General features: G+C 37.9%; 1 protein-coding gene across 1 annotated transcript in view; it reads left to right on the forward strand.

The window, feature by feature from the left end:
* The first annotated feature begins 15,301 nt into the window (after positions 1 to 15,301).
* Positions 15,302 to 18,991, forward strand: part of CRISPLD1 (cysteine rich secretory protein LCCL domain containing 1) — a 47,361-nt gene continuing 43,671 nt past the window's right edge. The window contains exons 1-2 of the mRNA XM_021665921.2: positions 15,302 to 15,704; positions 16,691 to 17,010. Of these exons, the coding sequence (XP_021521596.2) occupies positions 16,753 to 17,010 (258 nt within the window). The 5' untranslated portion in view covers positions 15,302 to 15,704; positions 16,691 to 16,752. The remainder of the gene's footprint in view (positions 15,705 to 16,690; positions 17,011 to 18,991) is intronic.

Consider the following 18,991-nt stretch of genomic DNA (forward strand, 5'->3'; position numbering starts at 1 on the left):
TTAGGAATGGCTTCTTTGATGCTGAAGGACAGGCAGTATCTTTCATCCCTTTAGAAAATATTAAAATGTTGTTATCATCCAAAGACTAAATGAATAGGTATCATAGTGTTTCATGCAGTGACAGATTAATGCATTATATTATTTTTCTGTTCTAGCCTGGCATCTTTTACTCCTTTGTAGGGCAATGTATTTGTATGAGACTTTGATAGAGAGCTGCCAGATCTGGTTGACTTCTAGTTTTCTGTGTAGACAAGGTCAACGTTACCATCAACAAATATTTATTGAATGCTTATTAGGTGCAAGGCACTGTGCTAGGTAATGGAGATTTTAGGGTTGCTAATTCCTAATCCGAAGAGATTACTTCATCTTTACAATGATTAATTTTAGGTATCAGCTTAATTGTATTGAAGTATACCTAGATAGCTGGAAAAGTATTGTTTCTGGTTGTGTCTGTGAGTGCATTTTAATTAGTGGACTGGAAAAGGAAGACCCACCCTCAGTGTAGGTGGACACCATTAAATTCGCTGCCGATGCGCCTATAACAAAGTAGTTGGAAAAAAGTGGGATAAGTCTTGCTGAGTCTTCTGGCTTTCGTCTGTCTCCCATGCTGGATGTTTCCTTCTGCTTCTCCTGCTCTTGGACATCAGACTCCAGATGCTTCAGTCTTCGGACTATTAGACTTACACCAATAGTTTGCCGGGGTCTCCGGCCTTCAGTCATAGACAGAAGGCTATACTGCTGGCTTCCCTGCTTTTGAGGCTTTGGACTGGGGCTGAGCCACACTGGCTTCTTTCTTCCCCTGCTTGCAGACAACCTATCGTGGGATTTCGCCTTGTGATCGTATGAGCCGATTCTCCCTAATAAACTCCCATTTTATTTTTTATTTTTTGAGACGGAGTTTCCCTCTGTCACTCAGGCTGGAGTGCAGTGGTGCAGTCTCCACTCACTGCAACCTATGCCTCAGCCTCCAGAGTAGCTGGGATTACAGACATACACCACCACACCTGGTTAAGTTTTATATTTTTAGTAGAGATGGTGTTTCACCATGTTGGGCAGCCTGATCTCAAACTCTTGACCACCCACCTCAGCCTCCCAAAGTGCTGACATTACAGATGTGAACCACTTCACTGGGACCCTAATAAATTCCCCTTCATATATGGTAAGAAGGCTCAAGAAGGTACACAATCTAACAGCCATACTCATGATTCAGATCTCTCTGTCTCTCTGTGTAAAGGTAACAGATGCAGACAAAGCTTCTTTGTAACTGTCTCCACTGTTTACATTCCTCTGTCACTCTATTATCCTCCCTAAAGGGAACCTCCAGTTAATGCTGATGTTTACTCATCTCAGGCATGTGTTAGTTTATTTACTCATATACAACTGTCTATGAGTAATGGGATGTGCTTTGCAGATTTCCAGCATATGGCAAGTTCCATTAATGTCAATATGAGAGTCCATATTTCGCTACGTCCTGGCCAGAAATTATTGGTATTCGTTATTTTAATTTTAATTTCTCTCATTACTAATGAGATAGTATATTTCATAAGTTTGTTGCCATTCAATTTTCTCCTTCTATTCTTTGACCAATTTCACCTGTTGAGTCATTTGTGTTTTGCACGATGATTTTTTTTTTCTGAGATGGAGTCTTGCTCTGTCGCCCAGGCTGGAGTGCCATGGCATGATCTCGGCTCACTGCAACCTCTGCCTCCTGGGTTCAAGCAATTCTCCTGCCTCAGCCTCCCGAGTAGCTGGGACTACAGGCATGTGCTACCACGCCTGGGTAATTTTTGTATTTTTAGTAGAGATGGGGTTTCTCCATGTTGGGCAGGCTGGTCTCGAACTCCTCACCTCAAGTGATCTGCCTGCCTCAGCCTCCCAAACTGCTGGGATTACAGGTATGAGCCATCGCGCCAGGCCTTTTGCTTAATGACTTTTGAGGTATCTTGCTTACTGTGAATACAAACTTGTCATTGATATATTATCTTTTAATCTTTTATTCTTTTAATCTGTGGTTTGTCTTTTAATTTTATTTTTTATTTCTCTTATATCAAAGCTATTTATTTGTGTTATTGCTAAATATATCATTTTATTTGGAGCATTGTGGCTTTTTCTTCTTAAGAAATTATTTTGTTTCCTGATAGTAAAAAGACATTCTTCCTACATTTATTCTACAAGTTTTCAGCACTCCTTCATGAGGATCTTTAATGGAACTGGTATTGTTTTTGTTTGTGTTATGAATTAAGTCTACAAGTCTGTTTTTCCATAACGAAGGTAATTACTCACAGCGCCATTTATAGAATGGCCCAGTCTACTACTTTAAAAAAATGCCACATCTATTAAATACCAAGCAGGTAGAGAGATCATTGTTAATAAAATGCAGTCAAGCACATGGGACAGTATTGGCTATTTTTTCTTCAGGTCACACCTTTAGTTACCATCTTTAATTTTGCAGAAATCATCATGGGATGCGATCTACAAAGAGTGGCTTCCTGCCAACTTAGTGCTGCATTCTTAATGTGTTGAACACTTCAAAGGGCAATAAACTTCTCTAAGAAGACACATGAAAATGATCTGGCTAGTCATGGTGCTTCGTTATAGATTTGATTCCTCTAGAAAGCTGATTTCGGAGAAATAGAGTTTTAGAAAGTCTGCTGGAAGTGTCTCTTAATAAAACAAATTCCACCAAGCTTTGCCAACCATGGTACTCCAACCTGCGGTAGTAAGCACTCTTTTCCTAATAGCTTATCATTGACCAAAGGAGATGACCTCATTCAAGTCACCTACTTTTGTTAATGACTTTGTCTTCCACTTTTTCCAAAATCAAAAATTCAAATATCTTCTGAACATGCAACTAGAATCCTTTCATTTCTTCAAAGTTTGTCCAGGTCAACTTTAGAAAGGATGAGAGTTGGTGTCTACACAGAAGGATTTTGTCCTGTTTTGGCCTCAGAAGTTGAAAAGAATATGACTTTGATATATGGAAAGAATTGAAATCCTATCATATGTTATAAAATTTTTACCACCATAAACTAGAATCAGTAAAAAACAATATATGTGGAAATCGTCCACCTAGATAGAGCAATCGGGTGGAAGCCATTGGGTCCAGTTTTCCAATCAGACAGTTCACTCATTCATCTCATCAAAAGCCGCATTTCCCTGGTGAATTTTTCCTTCTATCCCTTTATTCTATTAGCACCTGTGGCAGGGGAGGCAGTTGGTCTTGATAGGAGTCTGTCAAGACTCCTGAGAACCCCATCTCATGCAGCTTCGGGAGCTAATCCTCAGATTTCATCCAAAGTAGTGTAATAATTCCATTGGAAGCCCTCATCAAGTAAAAGCTTCTTTTATTAGAGTTCTAAGTACTCAACTTTTAGACACAATGAATACAAAGTTGATTGGCTGAAATTTAATTGGAAACTTATTCTTCTACCTAGAAAAGGAATAGTTTGGCTATAAAAACATAGAAAATATCAGTAAGCTTTGAGTCCTCCATTCTTTTGAATCAAAGTTGTATTGGTTAAACTATGATTCTATCAGACTTGAGTCCAGAAACAAAGGTTATTTCTCATCCTGAAAATCTTGAAATAGCAATGAAATAAAAAGAAAATAGTGTTAGTGAAGCTGGAAAAATAGGTGGAAATATTTTCTCAGAATATGGAACCAATGTTAGCTGTCCTTAGCAGGCATGATGGCCTTCAAATTTGCCATAATTAATTAAATGCATATAATAATGAAATTGATATATTGAACACATTTTATTTTTTCAGATACTATCTCCAGTGGTTAAACTTCAAGACTAGACCAACCTTTGGCTTTCACTATTCTCTCATTGTTGTGAAAGACATGATCCTTACATTTGAGAACAGAGCGAGTCAAACCAAATTATGACATTTTCTTGGCATAAACCTCTTAAAATTAGGGCAGTTTTAATTTTAAAAATTGACAATGCTTTTCCAATAATTTGGCTTAGTAAATTTATATACATAAATGTAGTTGTGATTTTTTTTACTTGTGCTTACTTTTCCACAAACATGAGTAAAGAAAATTTTCTGCTAATGTACCTTTTTATCTATAATTATGCTAATAATAATTTGAAGTTGCTCCTTTTCATAATCACCCAAAGGTTTTTACCTTGTTTTTATAAAATAGATGAGTAAGTGAAAACCAAATTGATGAATAAAATACATTTCTAGAGGTTTGTTGAAACTCTCTGCAGGTTATTTTCATGATGTTGATTACCAATGAGAAGCAACGAAAGTCATGTATGCTTATGAATCAGTAAGTCATAATTACTGAGTATTCATGAAATACCAAGACAGAGCTGCTTCTGTCTAAGGATATTATATTCTCCCTTAGACGGCCACAGTAGTACGGTGACGCCAGGGCTATGCCACAAACTGAAGATCAGTAGCAAGGTATAGTTTACCAAATTAAATAGCTAAAAACTTTTCTTCAGAAAATGCTTTTTAGTCAGATAGACTTTAAAGATATAAACATGTTAGAATTAAAAGTAAAGTGAAGCATCACAAACAAAAATTTGTCTATTAAGATAGTAAGAAAGGGGAATTATGGATAGAATAGTAAAAAGGGTAACAGTAAAAGAAAGGGTTTATTATATAACTTTATATTCTTTTTCTTTATGTTTGCATTTCTTTAATTCTATTCCTATCCCTTGGTTTAACAAAGTGAGCCAAGAGCAAACTTTAAACAAATGGTGAGAAGCCAGAAGGGGAACAGGAAATCTGGTTTGATAAAGTAAAGGCATTTTTTTCAACATGTGAGTGCTTCATCTTGTTAATAGATGGTTGGTGGGCTGAATTGTTACTAACAGATAAGCTATTAATTTAAAATAGAAATTGAATCTATCTTATGGGATTTGCAGAAGTAATGGTTTTTCTTACCTGCTCCTTTCCAGATGTTCTTTTTATAACTACAGGCAATCTTAATTTTCAAATGTTCCAAATGTATAATTAAAGTTACAGTTTCACCCCAATTTAAAGTATTAAATCTTGAACAAACTTGGATAGACTGCTGCTTTGGCAAACCAAGAAATGTGTCTTGAATTCTTCTGATTCTTTCTTCAGCCATTCTGTCTGCCATCTGGCTATCAGCCACTCTTCACTTCTCAAAACACACACACCTACTTCTTCCTTCCTGGCGCAAGCATGACCCTACATTTTAGAACATGAGTTCCTTTATATAATATTGTTCAGGGCAGGAAGCCATTGTACTTCATTTTTCCTTTCCTAATATCAAGAAATATGTCTTACCTTGGATTTAAGACTGTATGCTTCCTGTTGTTCAAGTCTTTAGTCAAGTGAATGTGCCTTTTTATACCACCAGACCCTTCTAAACTCAAGAATCCCACTTAGTTTGAACCACTCTTTCAAAGCTTTTTTTAAATAATATGCCTTATTTCTTAAAGTATAACATTAGCTTGTGATTGACTAAATCAGCATATTGTGAAGACTCACAATAAAAGTTGTCAAAAGTTAAGTGACTAATAAGGGTATTAGCCATTAATTAGTAAGATTTAGAAACTTCAAAACAGAATGCTCAGCATGCATCTTCGCCATTAGTTTGCTATTTCTTGTCTACTGTTCCCTACCTCCAACACCATTTTTACATTTTCAAAATATACTTGTACCTGCAAAGCAAAGGACTGAAGGTGAGACAGGTTTGGTAGCAAGAAGAGGGAGGGTGTGGCAAGCACAGGAGCTTTGAGAAAAAGGTTTATCATCAAACTCTGTTCAGACTATTCACAACAGCAAAGACATGGAATCAACCTAAATGTCCATTAATGGTAGATTGGATAAATAAAATATGGTACATATACACTATAGAAGACTACACAATCATAAAAAAGAGCAAGATCATGTCCTTTGTAGGAACATGGATGGAGCTGGGGGCCATTATCCTTAGCAAACTAACACAGGAACAGAAAACCAAACACCACATGTTCTTCTTTTTTTTTTTTTTGAGACAGAGTCTTGCTCTGTCACCAGGCTGGAGTGTAGTGGTGCAATCTCGGCTCACTGCAACCTCTACCTTCCGGATTCAAGCGATGCTTCCACCTCAGCCTCCCAAGTAGCTGGGACCACAGGCGTGTGCCACCATGCCCGGCTAATTTTTTTGTATTTTTAGTAGAGATGGGGTTTCAGCATGTTGGCCAGGATGGTCTCGATCTCTTGACTTCGTGATCTGCCTGCCTCGGCCTCCCAAAGTGCTGGGATTACAGGCGTGAGCCACCACGCCCGGCCCACATGTTCTTATTTATTTATAAGTGGGAGCTAATTGAGGAGAAAACATGGACACATAGAGGGGAGCGACAGACACTGGATCCTGTAGGAGGGTGGAGGATGGGATGAGGGAGAAGACCAGGAAAAATAACTAATGGGTATTAGCCTTAATTCCTGGGTGATGAAATAATCTGTAAAACAAACCTGCGTGACACAAGTTATCTACATAATAAACCTGCATGTATATCCTTGAACTTAAAATAAAAGTTAAATGAACAAACAAATATAAATTCTGTTCAGGTCCAATCTCTGTGAACCTCAAAAATATTTATTTCACAGTTGTTATAAGATGGCACATTAAATATAAAAGTATTTATCAGTCTTTTGCTGCAATAGTTTTGTGCAACAAACATTAAAATATTAATGTTTTGGCCTGGTGTGGTGGCTCACACCTGTAATCCCAGTACTTTGGGAGGCTGAGGCAGGCAGATCATCTGAGGTCAGGAGTTCGAGACCAGCCTGTCCAACATAGTGAAACTCCATCTCTACTAAAAATACAAAAATTAGCCTAGTATGGTGGCACGAACCTGTAATTCCAGCTACTTGGGAGGCTGAAGCAGGAGAATTGCTTGAACTTGGGAGGCAGAGGTTGAAGTGAGCTGAGATCGTGTCACTGCACTCCAGCCTGAATGACAGAGTGAGACTGTCTCAAACAAACAAAAAACAAAAAACAAAATATTAATGTTTCTGTAAGGGCTTACAGAAACATCTATTGGGCATTCATGTGTGTTTGTGTAACTGACAGTTCTAGATACTCTGATTATCACACATTATATGCCTGTATTAAACAAAATATCACAGGTATCCATAAATATGTACAATTATTGCGTATCAATAAAAAAGGAGTAATTTACCTTTTAGACAGAAGCAAATCTTAAACAACAATTATCTCTGGCTCTGATATAGTCAATGAGAGGAGAGAAAAATCAGAGGAATCAATAATGAAAGAAACCCAGTAACATATTAACAAACAATATTGGAGGCTTATAGAAACATTTACTGGGTATTTGTATATCTGGCAGATTGGCTGGGGTCTTGGCTGGCCTCAGCTGAACTAGGTTAGACTCCAGGGTTTAGGTCAATTCAGACATACTCAAACTAAAAGAACAACAGCTACCTGGGTATGCTGTTCTGACGGCAGAAAGTAGAAATTCAAAGAGGGCAAGCAGAAATGGCCATGCCCCCAAAAGTCTTAGCTTGACATAGATACTCTGTTATTCCCACTCACATTCTATTGAGCAAGGCAAGTCAAATGTCCCAGTCCAAAGTCAATGGCAAGAGAAAGAAGATTTAGAGGCAAACACTTCAGTCTATCACTGCATGGAATATACTTGGTTATCAGTAAACGGTGTTTTTTTTTTAAAGTCACTTTCTTGAATAGTTGCATTTTTGCACCTAAATTCTAGCAAGTACCTATTAAATTTAATTTTGCTTATTATAAGTTTGCATAGCTAAGTAATACTTTAAATAAAATAGTATCTGTTTTAATGATCCTGGTATCCGGATTAGCAATGTCATTAAACTTTCCACTTAGAGAAGAGGATTTTCTTAAGTCTAAAAAGCACGTTCATCCTGTTGAACTTTGCTTTCTTTGAGTATTTGAGAATATGTGTAGATTTTATATTGTGGGTAGAATACTTTATGTGAGGATGATTAGAAGTCATTGGAAGACTTAGGATTTGAGATGAAACTTGAAGGAGAAGAGAGATACAGGCAGCAATTGAGAGATGTTATAATGTGGGGAATAATTTGGGCAAATGACACAAGGACAAAAATATTTAGAGGCAGAGAGAATGGGTACCCATGTTAAGAGCACTGCATAAAGCAAGATAGAAGAAAAGCAAAAGACACCTTCTATGAACAATGCAATTACATATAATAGAGGTTATGGATGCTTTAGATCTGTATGTGAAAGCTGGTTATTTAGGCATATTTCTATCTTTGTGCTCTGTTTATTGTTTTTAAAATCATTATTTAACAAAACCTTTATTTTGTCATTATTTCATTTTTTTAAAACAGTATTTCTAAATCTGTGTTAATTCTTGGACTTATTCTCAGGAGATAGTTAGATTTGACATTACAAATAAAAAGTTGCATATTTTCTTCCATATTTTCCGTGTTTTCCCTGCAACTTATCAAAATTTTTTTTTAATCTCTCCCTTGTGCTCTCATGAAATAATGTATTTAACATTCAAACGCCACATGCATAGGCACACATATGCTATTTTTAATGTATTTATTTGTATGTATTTGCTGAATCCAGGAATTTTAACTGTTTCACTTTTGCAAAATGTGACTCTTTAAAATTACCATTAAAAGTGGACTGCAAGGTTTTTGCCAACTATTTCCTCATGGACTAGATAACAACAGGTGAGAAAGCTTTCATCCTCCTTATATTAGGATGAAAAGCCTGTCTCTGACATTAATTCTGTAGATAAAACAATGCTTGCCTTTCAACTGCCCCTCTGGTGAACCTGAAAGGCAACCTCTAAGCCAGGCACATTGTGAAGCACTTCTACAGATCGAGAGAAATGAGAGATCAGCAAAAGATGAAGCTGCAGCTAGATTTCTCATGCACCTTGTATGGACTTCAGAAACCTTTTAGCATTATCCCCTGTTCTGGATATTGTGTGATATAAAGAAATTAAAATACAGTGCTTCAACTTTGATAAACAGTTTTATATCAGCGAATTGCTCTTTTTAGTTTTACATCCATGGCTACTGCTGTGACTTACGACAGTCTTATGACACTGAGATGCTGACACTCTGTATACGCGATTTTCATATAAATGATAAAGAGATTTATGGAACTATAAACCATCAATTGATAAAACATAGTAGTAGAATATCATTAAACAACGCATCATTCTGAAATACAATTCTTAATAAATGTTTGAGTCCTCTTTCTACTTTAGAAAAGATTTTCCTGTGGGTATTAGGAAGGGTATGTTGAAAAAGGTGAATGGTCTAGCAATGGATTGCATTTTCCTCTCTCCTTCTTTAAATGAAATATTTACATATATACGTTTTAATCTCAGTGAATGGCTGGGGCAGTGCTTCTTAACTGCTTAAACACTGAAAAGCTGTTCATGGTAGTGGGTCTGTAGATACTGAAGGGAGCAATTATGCTATGTCTGGTACATCCAGGGACACTGTGTACTTTTCTAAGAAATAGAGAATATTCCAAAAATCCAAATTTATTTGTTCATTAAACATATACAAAGATCATATCATAATCTCTCTTCTCAAGGAGCTTTTAGCATTGTTGGAGAAATACAAGTATATGAATAGCTATAATTTACAGAATAGAAAGTGATAACATTCACAAAAATGTGAAGTAACAGAAAAAAATGACTGGTTAGAACAATTAACATCTTTGCAATTGGATGATTAGGGTGTGGATACTCAAAAAAATACATGGAAGAGACTTCAAGCTGTGAAAACAGTATCAGGAGAAGCACAGAAACACATATAGAAATTATTGACATTTCTTCAGATGCACAGAGGACAGTAAAGCAGCAGAAGAAAATTAAAAACAAATTATTATATTTAGCAATGGAAGATCAGTCAAATTTCAAAGAACGAATGACAAAGTGGGTCTGCAAATCTAAAAATAAGCTTAAAATGATTACTTTCCCACAATCAAGAAATACAGAGTTTTTGGATTATGGCATTAATAGAGGCCTCAGCAGTAAAATACTTTTTTTCCTTTTAATTCTTTCATAGATTTAGGGGGCACGAGTGTAGTTTTGTTACATGGATATATTGTGTAATGGTGAAGTCATCCGGATAGTGAACATTGTACCCAATAGGTAATTTTCCATCCCTGACCTTCCTCTCACCCCCACCTTTTGTAGTCTCCAGGGTCTATTATTCCACTCCACATGTCCATGTGTTTCTACTGCTTATCTCCCACCTATAAGTGAGGACATGTAGTATTTGACTTTCCATTTCTGAGTTATTTCACTTAGGATAATGGCCTCTAGTTTAATTCATGTTTCAGCAGTTATATTTTTAAATAATCCAATTGAAACATCATAAAAATTCTAGATTTAAGGAACAATGGCATTTTTTCTCTCTCTTATTCTGAAACCTGAATGTTCTCTAAAACATATGAATTTTTTATAGTGATGACAAGTAATGTAAGCTTTTTATATAATCATTGTAATCTTAAATTTTTCCTTCTTCACATTATAATACAAAAACATATTTCAGATAGATCCAAGATCTGATTGTAAAATGTAAAATAATAATGCTAGAAGACAACAAAAGAGACTTTTCTTTATGATTCTGGGATAAGCAAATATTTCTCTAGTAGGTTCCACAGAACACTAAGCATAAAGGAAAAAATTGATAAACGGGACTTCATTAAAATGAGAATATTCTTTCTTTAGTAGATATAATTAAAAAACTAAAAACGCAAAGCAAGGAGAGGAATAATAAATGTATGATATACTTTATGTCTAAAATGGACATATACCAAAAACAAAAAAATTCTTACAAATTAATAATAAGAAGGTATACAACCTAGTTTATCCACTCAAGTTCTACAGAAGCATAACTTAGGTCCCAGTAGTTCTACTCTAAACTACATAGCCAATTTGTTTAAAAGTGTAAATATGTGCACAAAAAGACATGTATAAGAATGTTCTTAGCAGTGCTATTTTTAATAGTCCTAAACTGGAAGCATCCCAATATTCAACAACAGAATAGACAAATTGTGGTACGTTTATCAAAGAAAAAGCACAGACGTACACATAGAAATTACCGACTTTTTTTTCTTTTTTCCAGCTGCATAGAGGGAAGCAAGGGTGATGAAAGGAAAAATAAAAATGAAGTTTTAAAGGTGTTTTTATTTTGATTAAAAAATTTTTTTGAGACAGTCTCCCTCTGTCGCCCAGGTTGAAGTTCAATGGCACAATGTTGGCTCACTGCAGCCTCTGCCTCTCAGGTTCAAGAGATTATTTTGCTTCAGCCTCCCAAGTAGGTGGGATTACAAGCGTGCGCCATCATGCCTGGCTCTTTTTTTTTTTTTTTTTTTTTTTTTGTATTTTTAGTAGAGACAGGGTTTCACCATGTTAGCCAGGTGGGTCAGGAACTCCTGACCTCAAATGATCCACCTGCCTCAGCCTCCCAAAGTGCTGAGATAACAGGCATGAACCACTGTGCCCTGCCAAAGTTTTTTTAAAATTAGCCATATAATTATTGTATATACAGCTATATACGGCAACAGAAATAAATCTCACAAAGATACTGAACAAGAAAACAGACACAAAAGCAGCCAGAAATGGAATTGTTAATAGACCACAGACTCTCTGGCTTCCAATATAATGAAAATTAAAATGGGACAAACAGATTTCCCAGACAAGGCTTTTATTTGGGGCTTGTGCTTGAGCGTAAGGGAGACAGCAGAAGCAAAAGAATCCTCCCACTGACTCCCTGAAAAAGCTGGTGTGGATTTTTTAAATTAGGCTGAGTAAGAGAATTGGCATCATGTCTAAGAATTTATGCAGGCTAGCTTGGGCACACCTTGTGAGGGGTAGCGGATGCAGGCTAGCATCTTTGGGTGGGATGGTTATCTTGAGTAATGGACCATCTGCCGGTCTGGCCAGAGGCAACAAGGATGCAAACCAATTTGTCAGCATTCCTTCCTGATATGGGATACTCCACAACCTTGATTCCATATTTGGGTTTCCTAAGGCCAGTTTCTGGCCTTAAATAACGTTTACCCTATTTAAGTACTTTCTACTTACCTGTTATGTTTGAAGTGCTTTCATGTATTAACTCATCTTAATACACAAAGTAACAGATGAGAGAGCTACGATTATTTCCCTTTAAAGAGAAAGGATCCAGGGTTGCACAAAGTCCAATTTAGGTAGTTTAATTTAAATTCCATGTTTTAAAACATTGCCCTACACTGATTCTACCTCCCAACATAACAGGATTTCTATTCTTATACCTCCAAAATAGAGGATGGACTTACCAAAAAAGTGGCGATAGAATAGACATGGTGTCATGAAATTATATAGTGAACAAAATGTCTATATGTACCCACTTTCACAAGTTCTGTGATAGAAAGAACACATAAGAATAGATTCACCTATAATCCCAGCACTGTGGGAGGCCGAGGCGGGTGGATCATGAGGTCAAGAGATCGAGACCATCCTGGTCAACATGGTGAAACCCCGTCTCTACTAAAAATACAAAAAATTAGCTGGGCATGGTGGTGCATGCCTGTAATCCCAGCTACTCAGGAGGCTGAGGCAGGAGAATTGCCTGAACCCTGGAGGCGGAGGTGGCGGTGAGCCGATATCGCGCCATTGCACTCCAGCCTGGGTAACAAGAGCGAAACTCCGTCTCAAAAAAAAAAAAAAAAAAGAATAGATTTAAAGATAACTTTAAAGCAGAAATAATAGCTGCATGGAGAAAACATTATATTGACAGAAACATGTACCTTCTTTGTAGAAATTTATCTGTTAGAATGCTTTGGGCTGCAAGTAACTGAATACTCAAGTCACTGTGATTTAAACAATTCATGCATTATTGATTTTAGCAAGAAAAATGGAAGACAGGTGTTGCAGTGATTGGTCAATGGCAGGGAGGTTCATGCACAGTTCATCTTTTTGTTTGGCCAGGGTAATGGGTTTCTTCCCTTAGGCTGGTCTGTCTTCTTTGCAAACTAAGAGCTGCATCTTCCAGTTTCACAGACTTACACATTGGTACCTAAAGAGACATTTTCTCTTTTTGTGTATCTTTTTATCACAGAAGTAAACTCTTGCCAGCCCTTCTCCTTACCCCTAACAGCCAGGGTTGCATGACATGGCCATGCTAAATCAGTCTCAGTCACTGGTGGCAGAGATAGATTGTGATGACTGGCTTTGAGTAATCAACATTCGCCTCTTGAAGATGCCAGTTTGACAGCATGTGAGAGGGTGGATACCCCCAGTAAATTGGAGGCTATGGGCTTGGAAGAAAGAAAGGGGTGGAAGACTGGTTGTTGGTTAGGCAACCACCAGTGTTTGCCACAAGAAAGTAGTAAGGCTAAAAACAACCAGGGCTTTACAAGTAACAGCCTTAGCCACAAACCAAAGTGCCACTTTTACATGAATTCTGTGTGAAGAAGACATTTTCTTATGTCTACACACAGATTTCTCAACAACAAATAAAAATGTGAACAGTATCATCTTTGAGTATTCAAGAATACTGTGTTCAATTTTACTGGTCAAAATGGCATTTCTGACATATATACTGAATCAGGAACGACAAGATGTATTATTGAAATGCTAATGCTAACATGATGAACGTTTAAATCACCTGCAGTACCCAAATTGGAAGCCAAAAGAAATGCTGAGTCGAAGGATATTTTATTTTTCCTTGCCTAGAGAAAGATTTGGAATTAAAACCTTAAAACAATTTTTATTGTAAGCCTTTAGGTGTTGGATGCACACATTGTGTAATGTAAGAAATATTTATAAATGAAATATTCAAGAGTTACAAATTCATTTAACTTCACTTCCCTATCATTTTAATTCCCTTCTTCCTAATTTGAATTCTCTTTGCAAATGTTTCAAATAATATTATTACTTTCAATGGCTCTTTATTCGATATTCAGTATACTTTTCAATGCCACATGAAAATTGCAGTAGAAAAACAGTCTTCATCTGCTGTAACAAATGATAGTTCTTTTGCCATGAACTTGGGGGGTTTTCTATCAGTTTCTAGGCGGGAAAGCCAGTTTTCTCAACCTTGTGCATGAAAATTATGAATAACTATTTGAAAAATATAAAGTTAAGAAATTTTTTGTACTTAAAACTGCTGTAAAATTGCAAAATTACACTTCTATGAAAGCCTTATGTGCATCAAAACTTTTCACCTTCTGCATCTTTCTAATAAGTGATGCTTCCCTTTTCTTTGTGACAGGAAGCAAGGTCTCAAGTTCACCTGAAGCTTAGATTTGAGTTTTTAGGTTTGATAGATACGGTGTAGTTGAATGGTAGAAAGAGACAGGTAAAAGCTTGGGATGATTTTAGTTACTACCACAATGTTTTACTTTACTTGATCATATACTAGATACTTTAGCATTTAGAGAGAAGGAAAGTTGATATTCTGATTTACCACATTAGGGAAGCAAACATAGATGGATTAAATAGTTAAACATAAGAATAAAAAACAGCCCCACACTCAGTAGGGTGAACTGTTGTGAATTTAAAATGAGTAATTTTCTTACTCCAGATTACAAGAACAACAGAACGGACTCTCCTTTCAGTATCTATTCTAGGGCTGGGGTTTCAATTCTTGTCAACAATTCCTGGTATATTAATTAATGGTACCCTTTATATCAACTTCTTAAATGTATACATCATCAGAAAAAAAAGGGCTATGGCCGCCTTGAGAAGGCAATGTTTCATATTTTATGAATAAAGAGAGGGTCTCAGCTGTCAGGCCATTCTGAGTCTGAGTCTCACCCCAAATTCTACTCAACACCTTCCCCACCTGGTCCTCATCAAGGATGTGGATCCCTGGAAAAAAATAAAAGGAAAAACCTTTCTCTCTCCACTCTGTCCCCTATTTCCCCTTCCGTGCCTCCAAGACTGAAGGTGTTAACCCCATCCCCCAACAGCTCCATGTTCTGTGGGGCAGCCCCTCCTCTGTAAGGACCCTTAAAGGCATTTCTGCAACTCAGCAGAAAGGAACTGACTGGGAAGGGGATCTTTGAAAACAGGCAAGCTGGGATGGTTGAGGGGCGTTGGGGGCCCTCCTTGCACACATCTCCTACGGGTGGGCAGACCTTCCGGGCTCCGGTCTTGGGAGCCCAAAGCACGCCCACAAAGGACGAGCGCCCTGGCTTCGCCGCGCCCCGGAGAAGCAGGGCGGGCTGCTCCTCGCCGCTCCAGCGGGCCTCTGGCCAGGGCTGGCTGGAGGTGGGGGTGGGCGAGGAGGGGCGCTCACGTCACGTGCCCGCGCTGGGGCCGCAATAAATGCCCGCGAGCGCGAGGGAGCGAGGAAGCTTTCGGCGCCCGGTTCTGCGCGCCCCCGCTGCACCGAGCAGGAGCGAGAGGTCGCCGCCGAGCCCCCGCCGCCGAGTCCCCGCCCCTCGCTCCTGCAGATAACGCTCAGAGAAGCTGGCGCGCCCACCCTGGCAAACTAACGAAGCAGCTCCCTTCCCACCCCAACTGCAGGTCTGATTGAACGCTTTGCCTGGCACTTCTTCCAGGCTGTGGGAGCCGCAGCGGCGGAGGCTCGCGTACCCTTTCAGTCAGCGCCCCCCTCGCTCCGGACGCGCTGTGCTCGTGCCCTTCCCGAGCGGGGCTCTCGGTCTGCGGTCCCGTGTGAAGGCTCTGGGCGGCTGCAGAGGCCTGCGGTCTGGTACGGCTCCGCTCTCCCAGGAAACTTCACACTGGAGAGGTAAGGACGATTCTAAAACTCATCGCTGGGTCGTCAGGCTGCCACCCTTTCCTATCTCCCTTTTACTTCTTAAACTGTACTTAAACGAAAAAGCCAAGTTGTAGAGAGTGGTCAGGCACGAGGGGTGGGTGGGCTACTCGGAAAGCAGCGGCGTCGAGACTAGCGGGAGCTCTAGTTATTGTAAGTGAGTTTGTTGGTTTCGCCTCCTTCCTCTGTCGCGCGCTTTCCATTTGGGTTCAGAGAAAGAACAGTGTGTGCCTGCAGTGGCGGGGAGGAAGAGCTCTCAAGTTGCCGGGGAGCTGCTGGCTTCCTCGGGTGCGGGTCACAGATTAGTCACAAACTTTCCAGGAAATAAAGATTGAGTTCTTGACCTGAATCTGAGTAAGAAGAGACTTCCCCTAGTGACCCAAACCATTCATTCTCAGTAGTTCCCGGGGCCCCCCTAGATGTACCCATGGATGCATATATGAATAGCCTTTTGTATTTCTTTGAAACATTTACCCTCAATTTTAGAATGATGTGGACATTCTGAATGTGAAACAGAGATGGGACACTGGAATAAAATAATGCTATAAATAAAATGTAACACTCTTCATAGAGAAACATGAACCTCTAGACGGAAATCAAAATTTCTAGGTATATAACACCCTTTGCGGGATATATGTAATGTATAGCCACTTAAAGGCTTGCAATTCATAATATTTTCAAGCTTTGACTCTTCTAGGCTACTTTTGCCATTTAATTTTGACCTCACGGGTATTATCTTGGATAATAGAGTTGTCTATTTTGTGGAAACTGCATTGTGAAAAGTCCTCTGGAAGAAAAAAATGTGTTGGAGATGTTATTTCAAAACGTGGGTGTCCATTTTCTGCTGTTAAATAGACAAATCAAACTGGCACACTTCCTTTGTAACTGTTGTTTTGCTTGTGTTATTAGAAAATTCACATCTGGCATTTTCATCTTAATCACATGACATGTCGTTATAGCCAAAAGGAGTGGAAGAGCCTGTCTTGGAGATTTTCCTGGGGAAATCCTGAGGTCATTCATTATGAAGTGTACCGCGCGGGAGTGGCTCAGAGTAACCACAGTGCTGTTCATGGCTAGAGCGATTCCAGCCATGGTGGTTCCTAATGCCACTTTATTGGAGAAACTTTTGGAAAAGTACATGGATGAGGATGGTGAGTGGTGGACAGCCAAGCAAAGAGGGAAAAGGGCCATCACAGACAATGACATGCAGAGTATCTTGGACCTTCATAATAAATTACGAAGTCAGGTGTATCCAACAGCTTCTAATATGGAGTATATGGTAAGGACATTTTTCAAGTGGTATGTACAAAAGAAATGTTTATTCATGCTTTCAGTCAGCAGTCCTCATGCTGTTCTTTACTCTTTAATCATTTGTTTTATACGAAGTTTGAAAAAAGCATTTTCTTTGAGGGCATTTTCGTCTGCATATTCATTTATTAATGTTTCTATTGTTTTTAAGAGCTCCTGACATTTAAGTAGGATTGAATGCCTTTAGAGGCAATATTCCTACTAAGTTCCTAAGTTCCTAAATTCTACTCTTACCAGGAAAGTTAACATAGTGAAAATGCAAAACAGCTGGTGTATTTGCTTTTAATTGACTTAGCTAAAAATTTACTTCCTAATTCCTGATAGACCTTTTAATGAATGGGGGATCTGAAGAATTCAGAGGCTAATAATTGGAAGAAACTTTCTGGATTGCAGATGCATATGTAGTTTCTTACAAACATGTAAATGAGATTGTAAAGGATACTTTTTTATGGGTGCTTTATGTTAAAGAGTGCTTTGGCAATGGCTTTTTTCTCCCCTTGGATTTATTATTTGTGAACTTGAAGCATGAAAATAAGCCTGGGCAAAGGATTAATTAAAAATATGCAACTTATTCTTAACAATCTTATATTTGTTCTGAATAAATTAGCAACTTTAAAGAACAAAATTGCTTCTTTAAGACTACTAGCATGTAACTCGTGAGTATACTGTTATTTCAGACCCTAAACATTTAGAAAACTTTTAAGAAATCTGTATTACTTCCATGAATGAGGAATGCACTAGCAAAGCCTGATAATAAATAGTTGTGGGTGATGGCAAACTTATTTAACAAACATTGGAAATGGCATTTTCATTGTAGTTAATTTTCATGCATTCTAGTTTTTTTTTCCTGCTTTTACCTTAGTTTTGGTGAATATTCTTGATTTAGTTAATTTTTATGAAGCATGGAAGTTCTAAGTTCCTATTGCCCATCATAAAATATGACATTACACTATTTTAACTTTTACCAGAAAAATTATTTTACCCTAAAGAAAGTAGGTGGCACTTAAGAGAACTAATCAGAGATTAAGATTTGAGACTCAGGAATGAGTTGTCTGGGTTAAACTTCTGGCACTGACACCCACTTATGTGACATTGGACACTTGCTAATTTCTCGCTACTTCAGTTTCCTGGTGTCTATCGTATATATACGCACCTCAAAGAGTTGTTGTGAGGATAAAAGGAGATAACCTGGGTAAAGTTTAGCTCATTATCAAACATACTTCAAGATGTCAGTAAATGTTACCAAGACATATATAACTATTTTATGTTTCCTTATGTGGTTTAAATATAATATCTAAGGAAATCGTTAGCTCTTCTGAAAATGCTATGCAGGATATGATATCTTTAATGTCTCATATTTCTGCTTCTTCTGTAGTATTTGTCCCAAGTAAAAAATTCTATGACTTCTTCATCTGTGAGAATTCAAACAGAGCAACTGATTCTGGAGCCTTTCCAACTAGGCTGCTGTATGCTTATTCCATGTGAATAGGTATTCAGTTGCTTTTTATTTAAAATAAGGAAAAACTTGGAGTACAAACCCACAAAATGAAATCTGAGAATATTTGTGTATGTTTTAAGGAATATGGAAATCATGAAAGAACAGTTCTATGATTCGTTTTCATGTCTGGCTTCCAAAAAAAAAAAAAAAGCAGTAACTGCCTATTATATGATGTCTGGTCTGGGATGTTATATGAGTTTCTTTTTAGTTTAACTGTTTTCATTCTATCCTTGAAATGTAGATTCAGAAACCAGCCAGGGTTTATGTTGTGCTGCTCTTAGATACTATTAGCACTGGAACTGTGTCTTGGCCGTTAACTGGGCTGGGGAGAAGTATATTGCCCAACTGTAATACAAATTTTCTAGAATACACATTTAAGGTGAAGTCTAAAATACTATTTTATTTGAAATACTGTTGATTTAGGCATTTTATAACAATGTTAATGAAGTGTAGG

This window comes from Aotus nancymaae, unplaced genomic scaffold (genome assembly GCF_030222135.1).
Source record: "Aotus nancymaae isolate 86718 unplaced genomic scaffold, 86718_ANA_hifiasm-v0.15.2.pri h1tg000036l, whole genome shotgun sequence".
Lineage (NCBI taxonomy): Eukaryota > Metazoa > Chordata > Mammalia > Primates > Aotidae > Aotus > Aotus nancymaae.